At 39.9% G+C, this 20,605-nt stretch overlaps 1 protein-coding gene across 1 annotated transcript in view; it reads left to right on the top strand.

The window, feature by feature from the left end:
* The window catches only part of PLBD1 (phospholipase B domain containing 1), a 39,213-nt gene that overhangs the window by 897 nt on the left and 17,711 nt on the right, over positions 1-20,605 (top strand). The window contains exons 2-4 of the mRNA XM_074870977.1: positions 6,468-6,687; positions 13,408-13,491; positions 15,803-15,941. Of these exons, the coding sequence (XP_074727078.1) occupies positions 6,468-6,687; positions 13,408-13,491; positions 15,803-15,941 (443 nt within the window). The remainder of the gene's footprint in view (positions 1-6,467; positions 6,688-13,407; positions 13,492-15,802; positions 15,942-20,605) is intronic.

Here is a 20,605-nt window from a genome sequence, read left to right as displayed (position 1 = left end):
GTTGCTTTCTATGGTACAAACACCACTTCATGCTAATTTTGTGCTCATGATTGTATTTCATTTGCATAATACACTTTTTCAGTCAAAGTTGTAGGGCTCCAGTTAGGGTAATGCAATAAATGAAACTTTTGTAGCGCTTTTGAGTTTTCTCCTGATGACTGCTAAGCTTTTCTGTCTCCTGATTTTGGAGCTTTATTCTCGTTGCAGCTTCAGACTCAGATTTAGATGGAAACAGAATTTGGCAAATGCTGAAATTGCACATTTTGGTGAGCTTCACAGTTTTCCATAGAATCTTGGCTTCCTGCTTAAAAATTGAGTTTCTGTTTTCTTTGAGAATCATTGCAGCTGTGGACACACACTATGCTATCTAACTATGTGCTAGAAAAGACATGCCAGTGAGGTATGAACATAGCAGCATTATTATTTTTTTTCATTTCAAAGTATGAAACTGGTTTACTGTCAACGGGAAAGGTAGGTAAAGGAGTCACTAAAGGAGGAAATTTAAGAGATGCTGAGCAAGTGTGAAAGTGAAGCTGCCTCTGAAAGATCAGTAAAGGTTAGTGACAGACAACAGCAGTTGGGAGCAGAATGCCCATTAGAGAATTCTGGATACCATTTATACTGATGGCAATAGTAGGATTGTTGAGGACCCCACATCAGCAGGAGAATATCTCCTCCTCCTGCTGCTTTTGATGAATTCTGAAGATCTTAAAGACTGGATTCAGTGCTTATCTTCTAGGGAATTCCCAGTTAATTTATTAATTGCCACAAAACAAGGAGAATTTCAGGTAACAGTTGCTTTAATGTGTCCAACATGTTACAAGCGTATGATTTTTGTGGACAGTCCTACCTCATCTTGCAGACCTGCATTTCAGACTTTAATTGAATTGTCAAAAACTTTAGTACTACATTAGCAGGACTGAAGGAAGGGTCAACTGTGAATCATGCAGAGGGAGTGAAAGGAAGTTCAGGGTATAAAGTAGTTTCAGCTAATACCTGACTGATTCCTCACATCATAATTGAAGTACTGGTAGAAAACTACCGAGTAGCAAATAGAAATGCCTTTAGGTTATTTAATGGGGTAAATTTGGCCTTCAGCACTGTGAATTGTCGAGATTTTTTTTTTTTTTTAAGAATTGGTTCATTGTTCTTTAGCATTTTGAACACCTTGAAGAGTCTTCATCGTAGTGCTTGGAAACTGTTTCTAGAGAATGTTCTCTGTTAAAAATAACGAAAAGCATCTGTTGCATGTTGCCAAACAAATTTTACTGACATTCTTAAGGCATGTGAGGTGTTATTCTTGTAGGTGTAATTTATTTAATAAATATTACTGGCACTAATCAAATAGTGTGTTTGTTAGATGGTCTGGGACCATCTCACTCTACTGCTCTTCATTTTTCTTCCTCATCTTCTCTGTCCGTTCTGCTCTTTCATTACAAGTTACTGCTACTCTTTCATGTCCTCTTCAGCAACTGATTTCTTCTGTTTTTATCTTGCCTCAGTCCTCTCACTTAGTATTTCCTTTAGTTGCTTTCTCTAGATTCTCATGAATATGTATGTATTTCCACACTCCTGCTGCCACCAAATAAAATCCAAGCTCCGCTTTTAACATAACCTTGGCAATGCCTGTATTGAACCAAAACGGCAGAGAACAGATTTGGCGTTTTGGCCTGAAAACCAAGGGGACTGCCACTACCTCCTAGCCACAGCTGAAATATCTTCATTTTTCCATTGTTTAGGGTATAATCTTGGCAAAAAGCAGATACTTCTCATTTGTTGAAGAAATTTCAGCACTCTCCCAACTATAGTCCCAGTTTCTGGATCTTTATTTGACAGAAGCATTGATGTATCCTTAAAAACAGGCAATTTGAGGAAAGGTTCCTCCCAGTCCCTGCTGACTGCAGAAAGGAGAAGGAAGACTTGTTTATTTCCAGGCTTGTTTTGTCATAGCACTTCTGTCTTGCACTACACAGTGCACTGGTGATTGTGGTGGAACTGTGCATTGCTGATGCTGTGCTGTTCTCATGGCTGGCTGGCTGCACGGAGGGGAACAGTGATTCCACTTGACCTACCCCTATCCCCAGGGATTTTGAGTAATTCATCGCAGTAAATAGTGTGTGCTCTGGTTTGTTATTTAGGTTATTCCAAGCAATGCTGTTACGGAATAGCCACAGGTTGCTACAGTCTTTTGTGTTCCTGGAGTCCTAATAGGCTGAAATACTTGGCAGCATTCTCAGCTACACCCCGGGAAGTCTAACTTTCATGATAAAAAGATGATTTGTAGATTCATGGAGATGTTGCATTTGATTAATATGTAAGAAGTTACCAGTACAACTGCTGGGATAAGAGATGCTAGGGCCCCTGCCTCACCCTTCAAAAATAAATATAAAAATGCCAGCATTTGTCAAGGGGAAGGTTCCTGTTGTTGCAGGACACATATGGGATTGTTTGGAAATGTGCAGCTGCTTCTTGTATATCTGTGTTCCGTGTTATACTTCAGTTCTGGATAGTTTTCTTGGCAAAGGTAGTGCTGCTAGTTTAGATGAACACATTAAAATTGTAAGACTGGGTGATAGCAAATGCTTCGATTACATTATAGGTGTAAGCGTGTTTTAAGTGTACACAGTTTTATAAGCTTGTAGTTTTAACTCCATCTGTAGCAAGATAGAGTTATCTTCTAAATTATAACAATTACTATATGATTATATAGATGTTCCTTGAAATAAACATAACAATTTCATATGTGGGAATTTTGACACTTTAGACCAGGGTAATTAGAATTGCAGAAACTGACATAAATTAATGAGGTAAAATGGGATGATGAGTGAATGAATTGGAAAAAAATAATAAATAAGTAATAGGAAGTGGTCTTTTCCAGCATGATTGTTAAGCCACATCTGACAGCTACTTTGATGCTGTTCCTCTAAAGGCCTCTTCAGGTTTGTTGCAAACTGTCCTGTAATTTAAAGTTTCCCCTTCTCTCCCATCCTCTTCTAGTCCTGGTTTTCTTCCGTTTAAATTTGTCATGTAGTGAAGTTGGGGCAGCGAAGCTCCAAGGGTAATTTAAAAGTTTGTTCTGACTTTTGAAAATAGCTCTGCATGTTCATGCTCTGGCAGAGCATAAAACAAAGAAACAGAGCCTACTGTGTTAGAGTACCTGTGTCAGATAGGTCTGTCTGGCGTTGGGATCAACCTTCTTTTACAAAAGAAAGCAACAGCTATTTTGCTTTAGGCAGAAGAAGGTTTCTTTGACATAACTATTTAGTCTGTGGACACTAATAACAATACCCAGCTGTCCTGGTTCCTCTTGACTACTTGCCACCTTTCCACAGCCTACTGAAGAGGTGGGAAGAAGATCATCTTTTGCCCTACTTTGTTCTTGGTTTTTTTACCCATTCCTCAGCTGTCTTTGTGTACTGGGCACGTGGCCTGTCTCTCCTCTGCCCCACCCTGCAGGGGGCTTCTTGATTGGAATCAGCCTTCCCATTTACTGCTGGACAGGCTAGTTCTGCCCTGACCCCTTGCATCACTTTTTCACAGGATGTTCCTTTCCCTGATCTCTTTGCCTCTGTGAGCTTTAGCTTTGTAAGGTGGCCTTTGGCTCTCTTCAGTGATGACCCTTATCAGCCTGCTCTTTTTATAGATTTTTCAGTCTGAGTAATTCTTATGTTTATCCTTAACCTAAAGGAGCAATTACTGCATGTATTACTAGAAAGTAGTTAAGGAGACAACAAAAACCTAAGATTATAGCTGCTTGAAGAGTTGTCCAAAGTCTGTCATGTCTCAGTCCTTTAAATAGCCTCAGTACCTGGCAGATGAAAAACATGCTTTTAAACACTGTGTTCCAAGTCCCTGAAATGACTTCCTCTCTAAATAAGATTCATTTAAAAGCTTCTATTCATAGAATGGCGGGGGGGACGGGACGGACGACACACCACAGTTCCTTCACTACTAAAATTCTGTTCTTGCTAACGCTTTTCCTGTTCATGTGAGAAGTGTCTCTAGTACCATGAAGACTGACATAGTGTGTAGTGGTATAAAGTCTAGCTGCAAGCCAGTAACTAGTGGTGTATGGCAGTGGTTGATGCTGTTTGGCATCTTCCTTAATGATCTGGGTGATGGGGAAGAGTGTACCCTCAGCAAGTTTGCTGATGAAACACCTGCCATTCAGAGGGACCTCAACAGGCTGGACAAATGGGCTGACAGGAATCTCATGCAGTTCAACAAAGGGAAATGCCAAGTCCTGACCTGGAGAGGAATAGCATCATGTACCAATATATGCTGGGGGCTGACTGTTTGGAAAGCAGCTTTGCAGAAAAGGACCTGGGAGTCCTGGTGGATACCAAACTGAACATGAGCCAGCAATGTGCCATTATGGCAAAAAAGGGAAACTGTCTCCTGAGCTGCATCAGGAGGAGTGTTGCCAGCAGGTCAAGGGAGGTGATCCTTCCCCTCTGCTCAGCACCAGTAAGGCCATGCCTGGAGTTCTGGGTCCAGTTCTGGGCTCCCCAGCACAAGTGAGATCTAGAGCTACTGGAGAGAGTGTGGCAAAGGGCTATGAAGGTGATTAAGGAACTGGAGCATCTCTCCTGTGAGGAAAGGCTGGGAGAGCTGGGACTGCGCCACCTGGAGAAGAGAATGTGCAAGGGGGATCTCATCAGTGTATACAAATACTTGAAGGAAGGGTGTAAAAAAGATGGAGCCACACTCTTTTCAGTAGTGCCCAGGGACAGGACCAGAGGCAGTGGGCACAGACTGAAACACAGGAGGTTCCCTCTGAACATCAGGAGACGCTTTTTTTTTTACCATGAGGGTTAGCGAGCACTGGCATAGGTTGTCCAGAGAGGTTGTGAAATCTCCATCCTTAGAAATACTCAAAAGCCATCTGGATATGAATCCTGGGCAACTGGCTTTAGGTAACCCTGCCTGAGCAGGAGGGTTGGACGAGATGACGTACACAGGTCCCTTCCAACCTCAGTCATTCTGTGATTTGCAGTAAGAAACAGTTTTAGCTATTCTTGCTGGAACACTAGGAGAGAAACAGCTTTCTGGCTTTTGAATGACACAGATTATTCAACAGCCTGGTAAAATGGATGGAAACTGGCTTTAAAGCAACTGAGTAACTGCTATGTCAAAAAGAATTTAGTTCTTGGAAAATGTTTTTGCTTTGTTATTTGAATACGACATGGCTTTTCATAAAAATAGCTGCTTTATGTTATGTTTTACAGTACTGAATAAAGTGGGTACACTTAATTTGAAATCAAAGTAGCTGCTTAATCACAAACATTTTACTTACAGCTTTTTGAAGAACATTAGGTATTGTGTTGGCATTATATTGCTTTTTTTATGGTTCTATTATCATAGCATGCATACTAAGTATTTTGTGTAAGATCATCCAGAATTAGATGTAGCTTTCTATTTTGCAGCTGTTATAGGCATGATACACAAAATGAATTGTTGTGAGGAGTAGTAACCAAATTGTAACTTCTTGATATAAACTGGCGGGACTAGTCACACGCTGGAGAAGGGTCAGGGAAATAAAAACATTGCGGGTTTCTCAGTAGTTTTAGGTGTTTATGAGTTTATCCCTTAAAACTTTTCAAATAATTCTGGAAACTGATTCATGATTTTTGAACTGTAGTAGTGATTTGATCATCATCAATAGAGATCTGGTGTAATCAGGTCCCATTTTAGGGAAGGTTGAATTAGAGTTGTAAGGGTGTTTTTTTACAAAGCAGTTTACCTTGCTCTTTGTTCTTCAGCTCAGCAGGATTAAAACCCAACTAAAGAAGAATGTTTCTTAAAGAGCAGTCCAAGCAGAACTCTGAGCGGTCTAGTGCCCTTCCTTCCTGTTCATTCCACACTTGGGATCCATTGTATTCCAGCTGGGTGATAGGGATTGTGTGTCTTATAAAGGACCGCATACCTGTGGTGCTTTTGTATTTAAGCCTGTAATCCACTGAGTCCTAATGCCACCTCCAGGGATTGGTTGCCCAAAAAGATAGTTTAGAAAAATTTTCTAGCCATTTGAGTCTTTAAGTGGAAAACCAAGTCCACAGTAGCTTATAATCCTTTGCAGTTGCTAAGGCATGCTGTCTTCTAAAGTTACTTTCAATAAGATTTGTATAGATTTTCTTCTGGGCCAAGTAAGGAAATACTTTCCTGAATTTTATGTCATGACTCAGCTACACTGGAGCTCTACACTGGAAGAGTTGTAAATAATTTCCAGAAGTGTAACATGAGAATATTTAGCTGTAAGCCTTTGTCTTGGTAAAACTTCAGTTAGTTCTCATGTCACCTTTCAGTATGTTAACATTAGTGTGGCTCTCCATAGTAGAGGTAAACCTGATGGAAAGCTATCAAATTACCTTTTTTAAATTGCCAAAATATTGTCCTGATGTTTCCGTATTGGCTAGGAAATACCTACTCGTGTTTGCTTCCCTTGTCCCCTTTCTTGTCTACCATAGAAATCCGCTATGCAACCGTGTACTGGAATAGAGCTGAAAAAACATTTCAGGTCAAGAATATATTGGACAGAAGTGGAGATGCCTATGGTTTCTACAACAACACTATACAGACAACAGGTTGGGGAGTTCTGGAGATCAGAGCAGGCTATGGCCATCGGACCTTAAGCAATGATGATACCATGTATGCAGCTGGCTTCTTGGAAGGCTATCTCACAGCTCCGTAAGTACCTCAGGAAGCAACTCAACTTATGACACTTCCAATGGATTTCTGTACTTGTGAGTTGTTTGTTTACTTTTTCATTTCCCTTAATTCCCATTTATTTAAATTAACCATACATTTAGCAGTAGTGTGCTGTTCTTTTAATTAGAAGCAGGTATGACGTACAGCTGCTTTATTATGGGATCAAGATGTGCCCTCTCCTTGTCCTGCAGACTGTCCTAACATCTTGGTGAGATAGAGGAGTATTGTATCTATATTACTGATTAAGTAATGTAATCAAATAATAGTGTATGTGTAAGGAAGTGCATAAGCTGTATGTTGTAAATAATTACAAAAGGGGTAGCAGAAAGAGTAGTTACTTCCCCAGCCTATAGTTAGGTGACTGACCAACAACAGATGAGACAATTGAGAGCAAATCAGGCAGGGAGAAACCTTGTTAGCAAGGGCTGTAGAGCTTCTTTAAGGACCTTTTTCGGCAAACACTGTCAGGAAACTGCTGGAGAGCAGATACTGAAATTTCACAGCATGGGGAGTTTAGTCTCTCTTGCACAAATTAAAAAAAAAAATAATACTGATAGGCCTGAAAGCAGACTGGTGTGTGTCTAGAAGGGCCAGTGTACTCCTGAAAGCCCTTTGAAGAGAAAGTGAAGGACTGAATCTCTCCCATAATGCAGATCTATGAAAACTGACAGAATTTTGTACTTGTTATGAATCCAGAGCAATTCTTTTCTAAAAACAAAAAAAACCCCAAACCCAAACAAAAAACCCCCTAAACAACAAACCCCAAAACCCCACAAAAAACCCAAAACACCAAATAACAACGAACCAAAGAAATAGCCCCCAAACCAAACCCTGTTCTCTCCTTGACTAAGTTGGAGGACAGAATGTCACTATGACATACTAACTGGTAGGATATAGCTGGCAATATAGCTAAGAACATGACAGGTGGCTTGTTGTTGACCAAGCTCCATCTTTTTCTCTATCAGCTTAGTCAGGAAACAAAAAATTCCCAAATTCTGATGCATGGCTGGGGAATACTTGGGAGATGCTTGTAACAGATGTGGTGACATGAATTTGGTTTCGTCAGCTTTGCTTCCACAACACTGAAATAAATACCCATAGGCTGTGTTGCACAGGCCAGCAGGGAAAGGTGGTCTGTCAAACAATTGTCAGATATGGCTGCTGGACAAGATAATATTAATTTAATTAGTAAGACATTTTAAGATCAGTTAAGATTTATGGATAGTTCTCTGATCATATGATATGATAATGTGACTCTCTAGTAGACTTTGCAGGAGAGGCAACTAGGTCTCTGAAGAGAGTATAAAGGAAATTCAATAAAGTAATATTTTTCCATAACAAAACACTTCTGAGGGAGAAAGTAAAGAAATCCTAGAGTTTTGAGTGCACAACCAGTAATCCAGGCAGGAAAGGAAATGAATACATGGGAGATCTGGATGTACGTTGAATTATTTGGCATGAGAGGTTGCTGTTATGCGCTATTCAGTCAGTTTATGTAAACTATGGATCAGGGGGATGCTATCATTACATTTACAATACTGTTAAAACGGAGTATTGCTCAACAGATTTTTTTCACTAAGGCTTTACCTAGGTGTATTCCTCTCTAAGTGGTTAAGCTTAAGCTTTGTCATACTGCAGAGAACTGAATCCATGCTAAACCCAATTAGATGGCAAGTACTGTTCTAGTAGCAACAACCCACACCCTGTTCCCTTCTGCCTCCACAGTAGATTTGTAAATCTTCCTGGCTTTTAAACAAACTTAAGTATATGCCCATTCCTTTAAACCTGGTTTGAATTTGAAAACAGTGTCTCCAGGCACTTCATCTGATGTCTTGGTCTGTGCTTAGGTTTAGGGGAGAAAGATTTTCACCTTTATTTTTTCCATGGGTGTTAAGTGAAGATTCACAGAAATGAGGGTACTCACAAGTTATTCTGCTCAAGGCTTTTGCCTTCTCCAGGTCAGGTGCTTACTGAGGGTGGTTCCTAGCCCTAGCTGTTGTTACCGTAGGGCTACCAGCTCTGGCACTGAGTGGCCCTTTGTAGAGAAGTGGATATAGCAGAAATAGTAATGAACAGAGATCTTACAGTCTGTGAAAGTGGAGCTGAGGGGTTTTATCAATGTGGAAAAGTAGGATTTGAGACTTTGACTTTTAAGCAAAGCAGGAAATTCGACTCTTTTAAAGGAATTTAAGTGTGAGAGTGGGTTAAGATGCAAAACCAGAAGTAACCAAAGCCTTTCTTTTCTGAGGAAACATTTTGAGGAAATCCACTGAGAAATCCTCTCACAGTGCAAAACCTGAAAATGCTTACCATCACTAAAATGAAAATCAAATCTTATACATACCATCTGAATTTGGTTTTTGGCTGTGTCTTTTCTCCATTGTACAGGTGTAACTGCAGTGGAAGCATATTTCTCAGTGGGGGTTATGAATATAAACATTTTCTGTCAGGTCTTGTAAAGCTATTTGGGATAAAAAAGGGTTTCTCCTGAAGCTATGAATACCTACTGAAAATGCTCCAGCTAAGGACCAGAGATGAATTGGTGATGTACTCCCTTGACCCTTGAGAAGACAGAACCTATTACTTCAGGTTTTAGCTGCATGACCTTGGTGGGTTTTTTTTAATTCAGCAAACTGCAACTAATGAGTCTTCTTACACAGTGTGTTTGCAATTTCCTGAACTGCAGGAGTAGTGAGAACTCACTAAGTTTGCAGATGTTAAGATTACTCTGAGCTCCATTTCTCCTTGTTTATCTTGCCTAGAGATTCACAGAATCCTAATTAACATGCAGGCAGATGTTCTTTCTTTGGGACAGTCACACAAGTCTTCTGAAGTAAAACTGGGAAACAGTCTTCCCCATCTTTAGTTCTATTCCCATAAGACAGCCTGGCCCATCCAGCCTGTTGTCAGGGAAGCTGTCTAGCACCATCATGACTTCTCTTATGATAAGGTGTCTCTCAACATTCTCATTCTGCTTTTGCACGCATCAGTGCACAGCTCAAGCTTCCTTTTTAAGCAGTTGGTAACAACAAGGAAGAGTGTAACAATGTTTTTAACTGTAGGGAAGGTTTATTTGCATCAACAACCATGTAGCTACCAGAGTGAAGATTCCTGTGTCACTTGCCCGTACAGGCACCACCTCGAGTGGCTCAGGCACAGCCCTGCAATGTGAAAACATTGGGTATGCCTGGTAATTGAAGTGCCCTCTAGCACATTGCTACCTATAACCTGAACAACTCCAAGGTCTCCAGCTGTCTTGCATCCATTTGTGGTAATGACTCCATGAAGTAGAAATCATCCAGGGTGGCTCTTCGCAGAAACCCTGAAGTCCTACTAAGAAGAACTCTGATGTGGTCCATTAATAGGAAGGATACGTTGCATGCCCGTTCCCAGGTTGAAGTACAGGTTCCTGTAGATGTCTGGTGAACAAGAGCTCCAGCTTGACATTACCTGAAATTTGGACACCTTCAGGAATTCTCATCTAGCTCAGTTCTTGCATTATGCTTGGGGCATGAAGGAGGGTTTCTAGACACAGCTAGGCCTTATCATGTAAGCAAAAGTGACAAAATATCTCCCATTAAAAGGGTGCACTTTGTTGTTAGTAGGAACCTAAGCAGAATGTAAGACAACCAGATCTAAAAAAAGAAAAAAATCATGATATGAAACGTGCTGGGACTGTCTTATCTCAGATTACTGGGGAAGAATTAATCTCGGCTCTAGATATATGGGTCTGTGGTAGAAAAAGCAATTGCTAAGGTAGTCAGATATGTTTACCAATGAGGGTAGAAACACAAAGAGCATGATTCATCTTTCTAGTGTTGGCACCTGATTCAGATAGTAGCTGTCTATTTTGGAAACACATAGTTAGGGGTTGGATAAATCTAATTCTAGTGTCTGGAGATCCAGACATTTGTTTTTATCCCCAGTCTCTCACCTCTCTGTAAGGTCCAGTCCTATCATCCAGCCAAAAGCGTTTGCTCTGGTTTCCTTGGGTATGAATTCTCTTACCCCCATTGCAAACAGAGAAGTGTTAATGAGGCCTTGCATTACTTGGGCAGTGGCAGAGCACATCCAAATCCATGACGTTAAGCACATACTTTTAATCATTTCCAGTTGGGGCATGCCAGGTGCCTAAGAACAGCATTTAAATTTGAAGCAACATTAATTGTACTCTTTTCTGCTATAACCTCAGCTGACCTGAGTCCTGTCATCTTCCTCTCTAATTTGAAGAAGTATGGCTCTGCTTTGCTGTTTTTAGACTTTGAATTCTTGTCCCAGCTTTGTAATTGCCTTGCATTTGGCCTTAGATCCAGTTGCAAAGCCTTTCCTTACTATAATGATCCAATTTACTTCAGAGGATAATACCCTTACAAAGCATGCAAGCCATGCACATAGAAGCTTTGTTAAAGCAAAAAAATTAAACAGAGCAACTAGGGGAAAAATTCTCAGTGATGTTGGACATCTAAAAAAGAAAAATCAATTCCACGAATTGTCTGTTCTCTGTTAGCATATACAAGAGGGAAGGCCATTAAAGAAGCTGTGTTAATTCCCCTGATTCTGAACTAACCAGTCTCTACATCAGTCATCGCAACTTAAAGATACTACTAGTGTAAAATCTGCCTTGTGTTGCATAACGCTTCAGTGCAAAATGAAGAGAGTAGAGCTGATGGTTGAGCCTGGAAGCCTGGTCATCTATCCTGGCCTAGTCAGTGATTAGAGTAGTATCCTGCCTGTCTTTATCCTACTCATCTGGTTCTCATCCCTAAAAGACCCTCTGTCAGATGGACTGTCTTATGCTGTTTGCTCCTTTTCTCTAGTGCCATGAGAGCTCTGGCTTGTATGGACTATGTTACACTATAATACACTATAATTTTTTTCCTAAAATTGGGATTTTTATTTGCTAAACTCTCTGTGACTGCGGGAGTGGAGAATATTGATCTGTCTCTTCAACTTGCTTGTCCTTTTCAAGAAGTAGGTTATGATTGTGGCATGTAATCTTGTGTTACATGGGAGACAGGAAACTCTAGAACTAAAATTGATACTGTATTTGCAGTTTCATGAATGAAGTAATGGTGCAAAGCTGCTGCATGTTCCCCTCTCTTGCCCCAGCACCTCCCTCCACAGATCCAGTCCCCCCAACTGGTGTTTGCCCTGGCACTGATCAAGCCCATTCATGCATCAGTTCATCTACTAACACAGTAGAGTGCTGCCTTCTTGTGCACCAGCTCTGTTGCCTACCTGTCTGTGTAACAACCTAATTCAAACTACAAACTGCCAGAAAAATATTTCACTTTTTTTTGGGTTAGTGTTTTCCCTGAATGAATGCAGGCAATTAGATTTGGTAGTCAGAATGGCACCAGAGCTGAGATAAGAAGCAGCAGGGTCATGCAATCAAGTACTTAAACAGCTGGGAATGGGGCAAGGGACAGAAACAGAGGGGAGAAGGTCAGTGGATGATTCTCTAGTCATCAGCAAACCATTCAGTCATCTCTGGCTGTATTCTCTAATTAGGCACTGAGGGAAACTGGGAGGAGCTCCTGTCTGCATCCCTCCCAGAGGAAGTTGCCCTCATGAGTTTTAATACAGGGAAATCTGTCCTCCTGGGCATGCTCTTTCCTTGAGGCTGGTTTCTGTTTCTTGTTTTTTTTCTTTCTCTCAGCACTTTATAGGAGCTAACTTTACTGATGGTTGATGTAGCTCTGTCAACTCCAGACCTCAGCGAAATCATTATCTGCTGATTTCCACCTAGAACTAAATATTCCTCTCCCCTCCCCTGTTTGTTTTGTTTTGTTTTTTTTTTTTTTAATTCAGTGGCTGAAAAAAATATTGGTTAAGTTTGACCCAAATTAAGAAATGTTGAAGTTCTGTTTTGGCTTGAATCAGACTATTAACGTTTCACCTAAAATGGAAGGGTGATTTTAACTTCTGGGCTCCTGAGCAAATTTTGGCAGTCGATTTCATCTTGAAATGTAAAGGACTTCAACAAAACAAACAAAAAGGCCCCAACCAACCAAAAAAACCCTTACCACTTTTGTTTTTATTAGTTAATGGGGATGAAAGAGCTAACTGAATTAAAAAAAAAAAAAAAATCACAATAATTTTGGTCTCCATAAAGCTGAATCTGTTTAAGGCTGGCATGAGCAGGAGTTTCTATAGGATGAACTTATATGCACTTTAAAATGGAGATATTTAGCTTAAATTTAGCTTAATCAGAAAGGAAGGAACATGGTTAATGGTAAGTAAAACCTGCTAGGTATCGGTCTGAAATTCTCTCTCACAACTGAATTGGCAAATTATGTTCTCCTCACCTTTGTGGTTTTTTGGTTCCCAAAAGAATAGTTCTTCAATAAACTATTTCTGTTGTGCTTTAATGTGCTAACACTTTCAAGATGCTTCTGGCCTACGAATATCCCCGGAATGTGAAGTTTTGCTATGAAGTAGTTCAATCTCATTCTTGCTTATCTTCCCATTGTACAGCAGTTTAAGCAGGTATTAGCAAGGTTTATTTTAAGTTAAATTTTAATAATCTATTTGTGTTACCTTTGCTGTTTGTCATGCACTGAAGTAATTTCTGTGATTAAGTAAAGCTTACTTTATGGACTGTGCTGCTTGTCTATCAATGCTTGTTGATCAACGGGTTGGTAAGAAAAAGGAAGGGAAGATGCAAAAGAATAACTTCTGCTACTCTTGTTCTTTCAGGCACATGTATGACCATGCTGCAAATATGTATCCACAGTTAATTAAGAATCCCACCGTTCGAAGTGGAGTTCAGAATTTTATGGCGTATGTATTTTAGTTATTAGAAAAAATTATTCAAGACTTGGGGTTGGAGGATGACAGAATTTTCAAGGGTTTTTTATTGTCTTCCTTATGGGCTAAAGAAAAGAAATGCTTCCTTTCCCTCTGATTGAATGTCATTAGTATGATAAAAACCTCTAGATATACATGAAGGAGGGCGTATGCCCTTTCCTAATTCTGATTCTTTCAAATAAATGTTTAAAACCATTGCTGCAAAGGGGTTTGGATAATGCCAAAGAATTCTGAAGGTCTTCTAGTCAAAATACTTTTTTAAAAAGCTGGTATTGTGAATGTTACACTGAACAGTGTGGTCTCTTGGCACCTTAATCTTTTTAGTATTATGTGTCCTTTCCTTCCTTTGTTAGGTTAGCATTCTGTTTATTCTACCACTGATGTAAATTCTGTTCAAATCACAAAAGTCCCAATTCCATTTTCTCTTCAGCTGTATAAATCAAAAGTAATTCTGCTCAAATAATGCAGCTACACTGGTGGGAAACTACAAGTGGGAGAAGAACCCAGCCAGGTACTGGGAAACTCAACTGTGATTACCAATTATTTAAATCGCCTTAGGCTTATGTTTTCTTCCATTACAAATACTTCTGTGAAACTTTGGTCGTTTCTGGGGTGTGGTGGTTTAGCCCCTGCCGGGGTCTGAGACCACGCGGCCGCTGCCCCTCCCCCACAAAGGGAGTGAAATACAAAGCCCCAAGACTGAAATAAGGAAAGGTTTAATACAACAGTGCAATAGCAACACAACAAATAACAACAATAACAATAACAGTAATAGTGATAGCAATGAACAGAGCAAAATAGCTACCAAATACAGCAGTGAGAAGCACGATGTACAAAACCACGAGTGCACCCCGCGCCAGGAAAAATGTGACCTGCCAGGATGTGACCTCCGCATGGTATATGAATAACCCGGCTAGAGCTCCCCCCCACTGCTGGGGAAACTTAACCCTATCCTGGTTAAACCAGGACACTGGGGACTATTTTTTCCATCTTTCCCTTGTCTTGTGCCTTCTACAAGGAGTTATATATCTGACTAATACTGTTATTGGTGCACATATGTAGAGTTGATTGGTTTTAGCTTATCCAAAAACAAGAAAAAAAAATCTTAGCACTCCCTTGCTATCATTTTTCAGCATTGCTCTCTTCCTTGTGAGAAAAATGGAATAGTTACCATATCAATGTGTATGGGTTTTTTCTAGAATGACTCAGCATAGCAGCTGTATCCCCATACAGTGCATTGTTGGATGGAGGGGGGGGCAATACTAGGTGGCCTTGTATCATCTTTCTATTTTCTGTATCCCGGACTTCTGCATTGCTGCTTTACTTCATAGCAGTTTTGCAATATGGGCTGCTGTGTTGTCCTGGAAGTCTTAGCCCTGAATGCTCTGACCATATCCCTGTTTCCTCTGACATGCTTCCTGTATTTTGTTGCTTCCAGAAAGCTAAATCTGCCTGATTTTATCACCCATATACTGCTAGAAGAGTTTGCTTCCTTGGCAGGTTCATTCTCTCTTTTTTGCTGCTGTACATAATGCTGGATGGATAGATACAGGAGCATGGAGAGGCCAGAATCTGGTTCTGGCCTGTTCTGTCACCTGTGGTTCTTCTGTGGCCCTTTGCACACAGCAAAGGAGGGAACTCTGAGAGATCCTTATAATGTTGGCTGTTCTTGCCCTAAGATCTGTTCAGCTTGTGTTGCCTCATGCTCTCAACCTGGGTTATTTGGCTAGTAACCTCTTGATTGGATTTGGCACATGGGATGGTTGTGTTTGGCTTTTTCCTCAGAGGAATGTAGTAGTGGTTCTTAGGCAGTGTTTGAGTACCGCCAGCAGAAAGCCTTCATTGCACTTGTACCTAGGGGAGAGAAACAGGCTTTTCAAAGGTCAGTGTATTTTATCCTTAAGTAGGCTTTTAAAAGGGAGTGGTTCGTACGACCTATCAAATGCTTGTTTCCCTTTTACTGACTGTAAGGGGATGCTAGATCTCATGTAGCAGAGTCCCCCACAGAGGTGGAGTCCAACTCTTTCTTTGATACTAAAGCCTGGTAGACTTCATAGGCTGATACTAAAGTTTGATAGAGGCATAGGGTACGTTGTATGGGTCTGAACATTTACACCTAGAGGATATCATGCTTATGTCTGCAGGATTTCCAAAGCATGATTTGCCTGAAAACACTAGGGAGGTTGGATTATCTGGATCATAATACATTTGTTCCTTCCCTGCATTATCAGTTATACTCTTAAAACAAAAACAAGAAACCCCCAACCTGTTTGTTCCTCTGCAGGAGACAAGATCAATGGACAAGACAACAAATCAGAAATAATAAGGATGACCCATTTTGGAGGCATGCTGGCTATATTATTGCACAGTTGGATGGTCTGTACATGGGAGCCCTCGAGTGGGCTAAACTACACAAACAAACAGTAAGATTACTGCATCTCTTTTTCAGAGCTGGGGATGGGATGTCAGAGGACAAAGATGGGAGAAAGGAATATCATATTAAAAAAAGAGGATAATTAGTGTCAAGTACTCATTCTGCATGCCATTCTACATAAACTTCAGTGGCTCTTCAATGTAGATAATGTGACTGAGCACTTGGGTCATGTCACCACAGATCCTTTGCATTGGACTTGGAACCGTAGGTGCTTATGTATTGATTAGATAGGGGGTGGCTTTTGTATCCACATGTGAATGTGGGAAGGACAGAAACTTCTAAACTGCTTGCTGTTGTCACTTTACAATTGTTACTGAGCAAATGACCCTCTAGGTGTAAAGAGTAGCCGCAACAGCATGAATCAGCACGTAGAGGAGTGTATTAAAGCTTTCTTTCTTATTTCCAAGTATCAGATTTCAATTCTTAGAAGTGTCTCTATTTTGGAATATGTTTTACATTGCTAAATGTTGTCTTCTTTTCTAAGTCTCCTATTAAAAAATATATGGTCAGTGCTGTGGCAGGCCAGATGGAGTAGGTTTTGACTTTTTTTGGGTTTGGGCTTTTGTTTTTTCTAAATTCAATGAGAATTGTGTTCTGGATCACCAGCTTGTGTGTAATAGCTGAGCTCCTTTAACTCCAGTACAGCTTTGGTAATTACATTGCTGTCCTTAAGTCTAATAGGTTTCTCAATGTCAGAGGGAGGACTTGAGTAATTGTAAGTTGACCCTTTTTGTCTTGGTTTAACCATATCAAGAATTTAGAGAAGTTGGGAGTCCTAAATTATAAAAAAACTGGGTTTTAGTAAAATGCACATCTTCCTTGTGTAGAACTTGCTCTGGGGCTTTCATGAATGGGGAACCAGCTCAAACTAAAAAGAAAAAGCGTGTTTACAATAATGGAAAAATCCATCCTGATGGGCCTGAGTTATAAGGAAGATACTAAGAAACCTTGACATTCTAGGAAAAAAAACTCATTCTTTTCCTTTCAGAACACGTGTACCTGAAGAGCCCTGCAAAGCTCATCAGTTTTCTTTGCTGTTTCAGAATCCTTTAGATTCAGATTGGGGTGAGGGGAAAATGCTAGTTTGAGCTATTTCTTTGTAATAGGCGTGTCCTACCTGCAACGTGTATTCCCTGGTACTTATTTAACTGTGTATTTGATACTAAAAAGCACTGACCTCTGAAGTGACAGTCATTTTTATCCTCTTTTTGAGAGATCTCATCAGCATGCCTATAAAAAAAAATGGTGCATTCGGTGAAAGTTCAGACATGTGGTTCAGTCTGAAATACTTGTCATCTATTCTTGAATTATATACAGTGGATGTATTTATTTATTTTCCCAAATGTGCCTGGAGCAGTTGGTGGGATTTATTTTGACTACTTCCTATGCCATTCACAATTTTAGCTTTGGGCATTATTACCTATGTTGAGATCCATATCTTTTCATTCAAAGCCAAAATGTTCCCTGTGTATGTATTTCTCACTTGAGATGGTGCTGCAGTTTCCTCTGTTTGCCAGAGCCAGTAAGTTAACATCAGTCCGTCAGCTTTGAGTACAGTTTGGACAGCTGCTCTGGGACCTAGGTGTTTGGTTTTTCTTAGCATCAAAATGATACCTGAGAGCTCTGCAAAAGTACAGGCAGTTCACTTTGTTGGATACCATGCTGCTTTTCAAATACTTTTGGGAGATTAGACTACAACAGTGCTATTTGTGTACATACTTATTGCTGATAGGATCCTCTTCAGAAAATAGAAGAGCTTGAGGATTGGTGTTCTGAGCTTCCATGGACAATAAAAACAGGTGCAGATGCAAAGTTACTGACTAGTATTCTAGCTTTGACACATCCGCTTATCTGAGAATCAACCCAGCTTCTGTAAACTGTTGGGACTTAAAAAACCAAACTAAACTCTCAAACAAAACAAACACCACCACCCCTCCCTGAAGACCAACAGTATCTTCCTTACTTCTTGTGATTAAAGAACCTCTGCCCTCCAAAGAGGCTGTCTTCAGCTTTGCTCTTGCAGTACATGTTACAAGAATGTTAAAAAGGTTCTTTTATTTAATCCCTGAGATTATTGGTGAGTGGAATGTTTGACAAATAAATTCAAATAATAGATGATTGATTTTTTTTTTTTTCCTTATTTCTAAGTATTATACTTTGATTCAATTCATCCAGTGCTGTTTTGATCATTCTTTGGGCAACAGCTGCAGTAACAAGTATTTATTATTTCCATTACTCATTTCTCACCTCCAAAAAAAAAAAAAAGGAACTTGTTACTGAAAGCCCCCACAACAAATTCTGCATGTTTTTAAAAGTAAATCTCATACCTATTACATGTTTTCCTTAGTGCTTTGAGAGTCTCTTCTTCCCTCTTTCTTTTGGTAGATACTACTTTTGTTTGATTAAAAAAAGAATCCTTTCTGTGTGTATTGTCTTAGTATTATTATAATTGGGAACAAGTTTATCTTCTGAACTCTAGTGGTGCAGTAGTTTGGATTCATGGTGAAAATGAATGTTAGAAACATTGAGAATATCTTGTGTGTGTGTTTTGTGGTGTTTTTATTTTATTTTTTTTTACATCCTCCCCCCAAACAAAACAAACCCCCAAAAAAACAACCAAAACTGAGCCAAAACCCAACACGTGACAGGCTCTGTTTTGTTGCCCGATGTTCTGACTGCTATTGGGAAAAACTATGTGTACTTCTAAATTCAACTGATTGCTTACTCTGTATGTGCAGAGGGCAATTTCCCCCCACTGCCCTAAGCTTAAAAGAAGAATAAATGCTGCAGAAGAAAAGCTCGGAAGCCTTTTTCTTTACCTCCCAAAAGCTCAAAGGCAGGGGGAGAAGGAGATGGATTTCAAAGTTCTTACATTCCCCCCCTCCTACAGTGAATGCTCATACATGGACAGAGTGCTCTCCTGAACACTGAGAAGTTGACTGATTGACAAGGATAGGCCAAAAGATCTAATGGGGATGGGGAAGAGGAACCGTGTTTACAGAGTCTGTGAATTTCAACACTGAGCACTGGTCAAAGTTGAATAAAATCGTTTCCTTTTCAGGAGAATGGAAACAAGCTGTTTCAATAGCTAATCTGCTTTTAATTTCACACATTTCACATGTCAAGGCTTCTTATCAGCACTACCCATACTTTTCAAATTTACAAGTAGTTGGAATTTTACATTTGGTGGATTAGTTGATGTGCACTTATTTGAGGAAGACAAGTGAAAAGATCTGACTTTCCGCTGTCCTGTACAACACACAGTAGTTTGATGCTATGCCAAAACCACATAGTGTTTAAATGAGAGTTGGATTTTGTGCACACAGGTCACTCTGAAATGTTCCATTTTTTTTCTCCCTTAAACTTCAGGTCTGCTTCACTTGAATATTGTAGAACCACTCTGTCTGCCACAAATAACTGAGTCTTACTACAGGAATAAAATTTGGTTTGGACTCTGAACTGTTTGATAGTAGTGATAGAAATAAAAAAAAATATGTACTATATGTATGAATTAAATGTTTTGTAGTGTACTGTTCTACACTTTTTTTTTAATTGCATGGAGTGTGGTTTCCTGCAGGGCTATTTTAGTAGGTGCTTGCATTAAGACCTGCATGAAGGCAATGTATATTGTAAACTTCTGTATTATGAATTTGATATTTACAGGTATCATTAAGAATGTCAAAATCTGAATACATTTTCGTGTTAAAGTGTGACATTATTCCATCTGGTTTAGCAACATTTTATAGCCAGTAAACAAACCCAACCCTTTTGTCAAGACAATTTCTGAAGGAGGGGCACTCAAAGAACATTAAGCCTTTTCATCTGCCTAATGCTCTACCAAGCTGTGATTAATCTTGGGTTTGTCTACCCAGGGAAATTACTCTTGAATAAGGAGGTGTCAGAGTTCTAAATACTACAATGATACTAGGACAGCTCTCTATTTGTACTTCCTTATTTTGTATTGAGAATGCTCACGCATGGGGAAGTTACTGGAAAAACAATTGTTACAGAATAACTTGTCTATTTTAATGTCCCATGTAGACAAGCCTTTAAAGTTCGTTCTATCTGCTACCCTAAGTTTATTTCTCCTTACAGCTGATGTAACTCAAAATCAGTTTGAATTTTTTTTTTTTTTGCTATTCAGGACGGTACCCTAGAGGAGCCACACATTCTAGCGAAAGGACTTTTTCTCTTGTCGTGACTATACCACCTCTCCACTTGTCTATTTAGCTCATTCATTCACTATTCAGGATGTAAACCATGCATGCAAGGAGTTTTCCTGACATTGCTGTGTCAGATAGGAGAAGGTGATTACGAAAGTTTGTAATATGCCCTATATTATGCGCTTGTTGTGATGCACACTTTTTTGTCTAATTCTTGCTAGTGGACCCTGATTATCTCCTCATGGAGATTTCTCCATATATCCTGGAAATCAGCTGTAGTTATTCCCACACTGCCTTGTGGTAGATGCCTCAGGCCGTTCCTGAAATTCCCAGATTGGGCCTGCCTTGCAGATGCTCAGGTCTTCTGTTTGAACCCATTGTTTTACTGAGACTTCAGAGTAGCACTGTGCATGTGTGATTTCGCTGAGCATCACACAATTTTAAACCCAAAACCAGGTTTATCCAAGCAGAGAAATGAGTTCTTGGAAGT

Source organism: Strix uralensis, chromosome 5 (assembly GCF_047716275.1).
Source record: "Strix uralensis isolate ZFMK-TIS-50842 chromosome 5, bStrUra1, whole genome shotgun sequence".
Taxonomy (NCBI): domain Eukaryota; kingdom Metazoa; phylum Chordata; class Aves; order Strigiformes; family Strigidae; genus Strix; species Strix uralensis.
The sequence above is the reverse complement of the archived record's forward strand: the minus strand, read 5'-3'. Positions and strand labels throughout refer to the sequence as shown.